The sequence below is a fragment of the Hemibagrus wyckioides genome, linkage group LG01, assembly GCF_019097595.1.
Source record: "Hemibagrus wyckioides isolate EC202008001 linkage group LG01, SWU_Hwy_1.0, whole genome shotgun sequence".
NCBI lineage: Eukaryota > Metazoa > Chordata > Actinopteri > Siluriformes > Bagridae > Hemibagrus > Hemibagrus wyckioides.
This window is the reverse complement of record NC_080710.1, coordinates 3,640,780-3,643,882: the sequence shown is the minus strand read 5'-3', so window position 1 is coordinate 3,643,882 and position 3,103 is coordinate 3,640,780. Positions and strand designations below refer to the sequence as shown.

The 3,103-nt window shown below is 34.5% G+C and overlaps 1 protein-coding gene across 1 annotated transcript in view; it reads left to right on the top strand.

Moving 5' to 3' along the window:
* Positions 1–578: 578 nt before the first annotated feature.
* ube2v2 (ubiquitin-conjugating enzyme E2 variant 2) overlaps positions 579–3,103 on the top strand; it is a 4,707-nt gene continuing 2,182 nt past the window's right edge. Inside the window, exons 1-2 of the mRNA XM_058398145.1 lie at positions 579–710; positions 2,732–2,880. Of these exons, the coding sequence (XP_058254128.1) occupies positions 695–710; positions 2,732–2,880 (165 nt within the window). The 5' untranslated portion in view covers positions 579–694. The remainder of the gene's footprint in view (positions 711–2,731; positions 2,881–3,103) is intronic.

Below are 3,103 nucleotides of genomic sequence, written 5' to 3'. Positions count from 1 at the left end.
TGTTTATTATTATATTTTTTTGTATATTCCTATTTTTTATGACAAAACAACACACTACACATTATAAATTTGTCTCAATATGCTAAGATTTCCAGTAAAAAAAAATAGATTTACTTAGTGTGATTTTTAGCAGTTTATTAATGTACAAATTTGTCAGCAGTAATATAAAAATAAACAATGAATTTTTATTTTTATTTAAATTCTGATTATTACTGTTGTTGTTGTTGATATTATTGGTGTTGTGGTTGTTTGCTTTGTTTGTTTTGACAACTTTTCTTTAAGATCATTACATACAAAATATTATTGGAGACAAATAAAGAATACTCATGAAATTAACCAATATAATATATGCAAATTTATGCGTTTTTTGGATTAGAGCTATAGTAAATTATTTATTTATTATTATTATTATTATTATTGTTGTTGTTGGTGGTGGTGGTGGTGTCTTTTATTATTATATTTGTTATATTCCTATTTTTTATGACACAACACTCTACACATGATAAATTTCCATTTTTATTGTTTAATAATCAATAATTTCTCTAAATAAACGAGCCTCAAATCAATAAATCTGTGTTTTTTTTTCAGTCACGCCCCCACCCCCTTGCCTTTAATGCAGTGGCGGTGACGTGGGCGGTCACGTGACGCGGCGTGACGTCACGCCGCCGTGCGCTTCTGGATTTGGCTGAAGAAGATGGCGGCCTCCTCAGGTTTGTCTCCCTTGATGTGTGCGAATCCGCGAATAAACTTTCCCGATCTGCTTTTCCCCGAAAGGATCTCTGTAGGAAAGAGACACGGAGGCTCGTGTTTATTTGGAATGGTTTGCGTTCAACGATTTAAATGGAGAAAGAACGATGCCGTTCTTGCTGGATCGCCGCGCGCGCGAGAGCGAGCGCGAGAGCTGGGCTTTGGCGTTGTGTTTATGTAGAGCGAGTGGTGCTTGGGCGCGTGCGCTAATTTTAGCTCAGTCACACTTTAGTCGATGAAAATAATAATGATAATATTAATTGTTCGTCGAGATTAAACAAACGTCATGATGAAATATTGCCGTTGTTTGGGGAGTGTGGGAGTCGACTCGGTGACGCTGTTAAAGCAGATTTGCTAAGTGCTGGGCGGGTTAGCCTGAACTAGCATGCTAGCATGTGCTAGCAGTTAGCAGACATGGCTGGTGTTAGCTGCACGCGCCTGTCATAATTATTTATCTTTTATTTCTAAATGTTTCTTAAATGTTCAATTTCATATATGTATATGTTTCATACATTCTTCGTATTGCTAGTCCAGCTAGCCTGGGCTTGTGCTTTAGCCTTGCTATCTACAGCGTCGAATAATCCTGGTATAAAATAAAAATAAGCTTAAATCAGATAAATATTTCCACACGAACCTCTGATACTTTCCTTAATTTCAGCTCCCTGCGTTTTTTCTCTCTCTCAGGTTTAAGATTTAATCCTAAAGTGTAAAGAGTGCTCTCGCAAATTTAAGGAAGTGACTCGGATCTAAATGAGCAGCTTTCGGAAAAATTGTTATTAATGCGTATTTTACACCATGACTGAAAAAAAAAACCGTTACGTCATAACCTTAAATCTCGACTGCTTGACGACTTCGGTTCATTTGCATAATTTGCCTTTTAATTTTTTTTTAAGGTTAAGACGTGATACATGAAAGTGAATCTCACCTCACACTGTTTTATTACTGTAAAAATATCAGATTTTAATTTTTTAAAATAATTTTAAAAAAGGCTAAAATGCAGAATAAGGTGTGAAGACCTTAAATAAATTGAAATAAATAAACAAAAATCCTTAAAATTAATGCTTAAACGTGATTTTTATGATGATTATCATTTATACAGCTTATAAATCCTAGTTAAATATTGCCTTATTAAATATTCATCTCAATATATAAAATATTAAAGAAAAATAATTGAAATAAGTTGATTTTATTGGTATAAATCGATAATTAGCTCAGAATTTTGAATGTCTTAGAGTGAAGAAAAGGGTGATTAGGACTGAAAAACAATAATAAAAAAATTTATTTATGTACAAGTCTGTATTTAACAACTAATTTCAAATCAGAAAAATATTGTCAGAATAGTAATATAAACTATATAGTATTTGGAATAAAGTGATGTAAAAGTCATCTCTAATTCAAACCCCTTTTATTTACCTGTTTATTTTTAGTTTCCTTTTTTTATGCTTTACAGTGTGAATATGAAAAAACAAACAAAAAACAGCCAAAACTGATAACGATAAAATAAAATTTATTTAAGTAGCATTTACAATCTTCCGGCTCTAAATGTTTTACAGTGTATAGAAGTAAGAAGACAGGGGGGGAAAAGTAATAAAAAATGTGCAAGTTTTGAAATTCAAGGAGGTCTTAATATTAATTAAAACAAATATGGTCTTTAAAATATTTTTAAAAACATAAAATACATTATTTGACATTGTTTTTCATGAGCGATAATGTTTTGTCTAATTTAGAATTGTTGTAATCGAACGATTTTTGTTCACCTTTCCATTAAATAAAAGGAGGAGTGGTGTTAAATTCTCCCTCCTGATTGGTTGGTTTGTTTTCAAACAGAATTGCAGTTACATGCCCTCATTGTCTTACATCACCGTTTCTATAAGAACCGCTCGTTTCTGGTATAAGGGGAATAAAGCACTTGATGGTTTTTCTATTGCAGCATGCTTAGCTGTTTCACCCGTGAGTGTTATAAGTTGTGTTGTTTTTGTCACAGGAGTTAAAGTTCCACGCAATTTTCGTTTGTTGGAGGAGCTGGAAGAAGGCCAGAAGGGGGTCGGGGATGGCACGGTCAGCTGGGGCCTGGAGGACGACGAGGACATGACCTTAACACGATGGACGGGAATGATCATCGGACCTGCACGAGTATGCCTTTTAGACTCGTTTCATTCCCACAGCCACGTTCTTTCTATCGGCCTTACCCTCACCCCAAGCGAAAATAGGAGTGCCAATATTTACGAGCTCTGAAATCCTTTTAACAAACTTCCCGTGAGCCAATAGGAAGACGACTGTTAGTCTGCTGCATTTGAGCTGATTACTACGTTGCTTCCCCAAGCAGGTTTCCTTGCCATCTTGTACACAGAAAAGA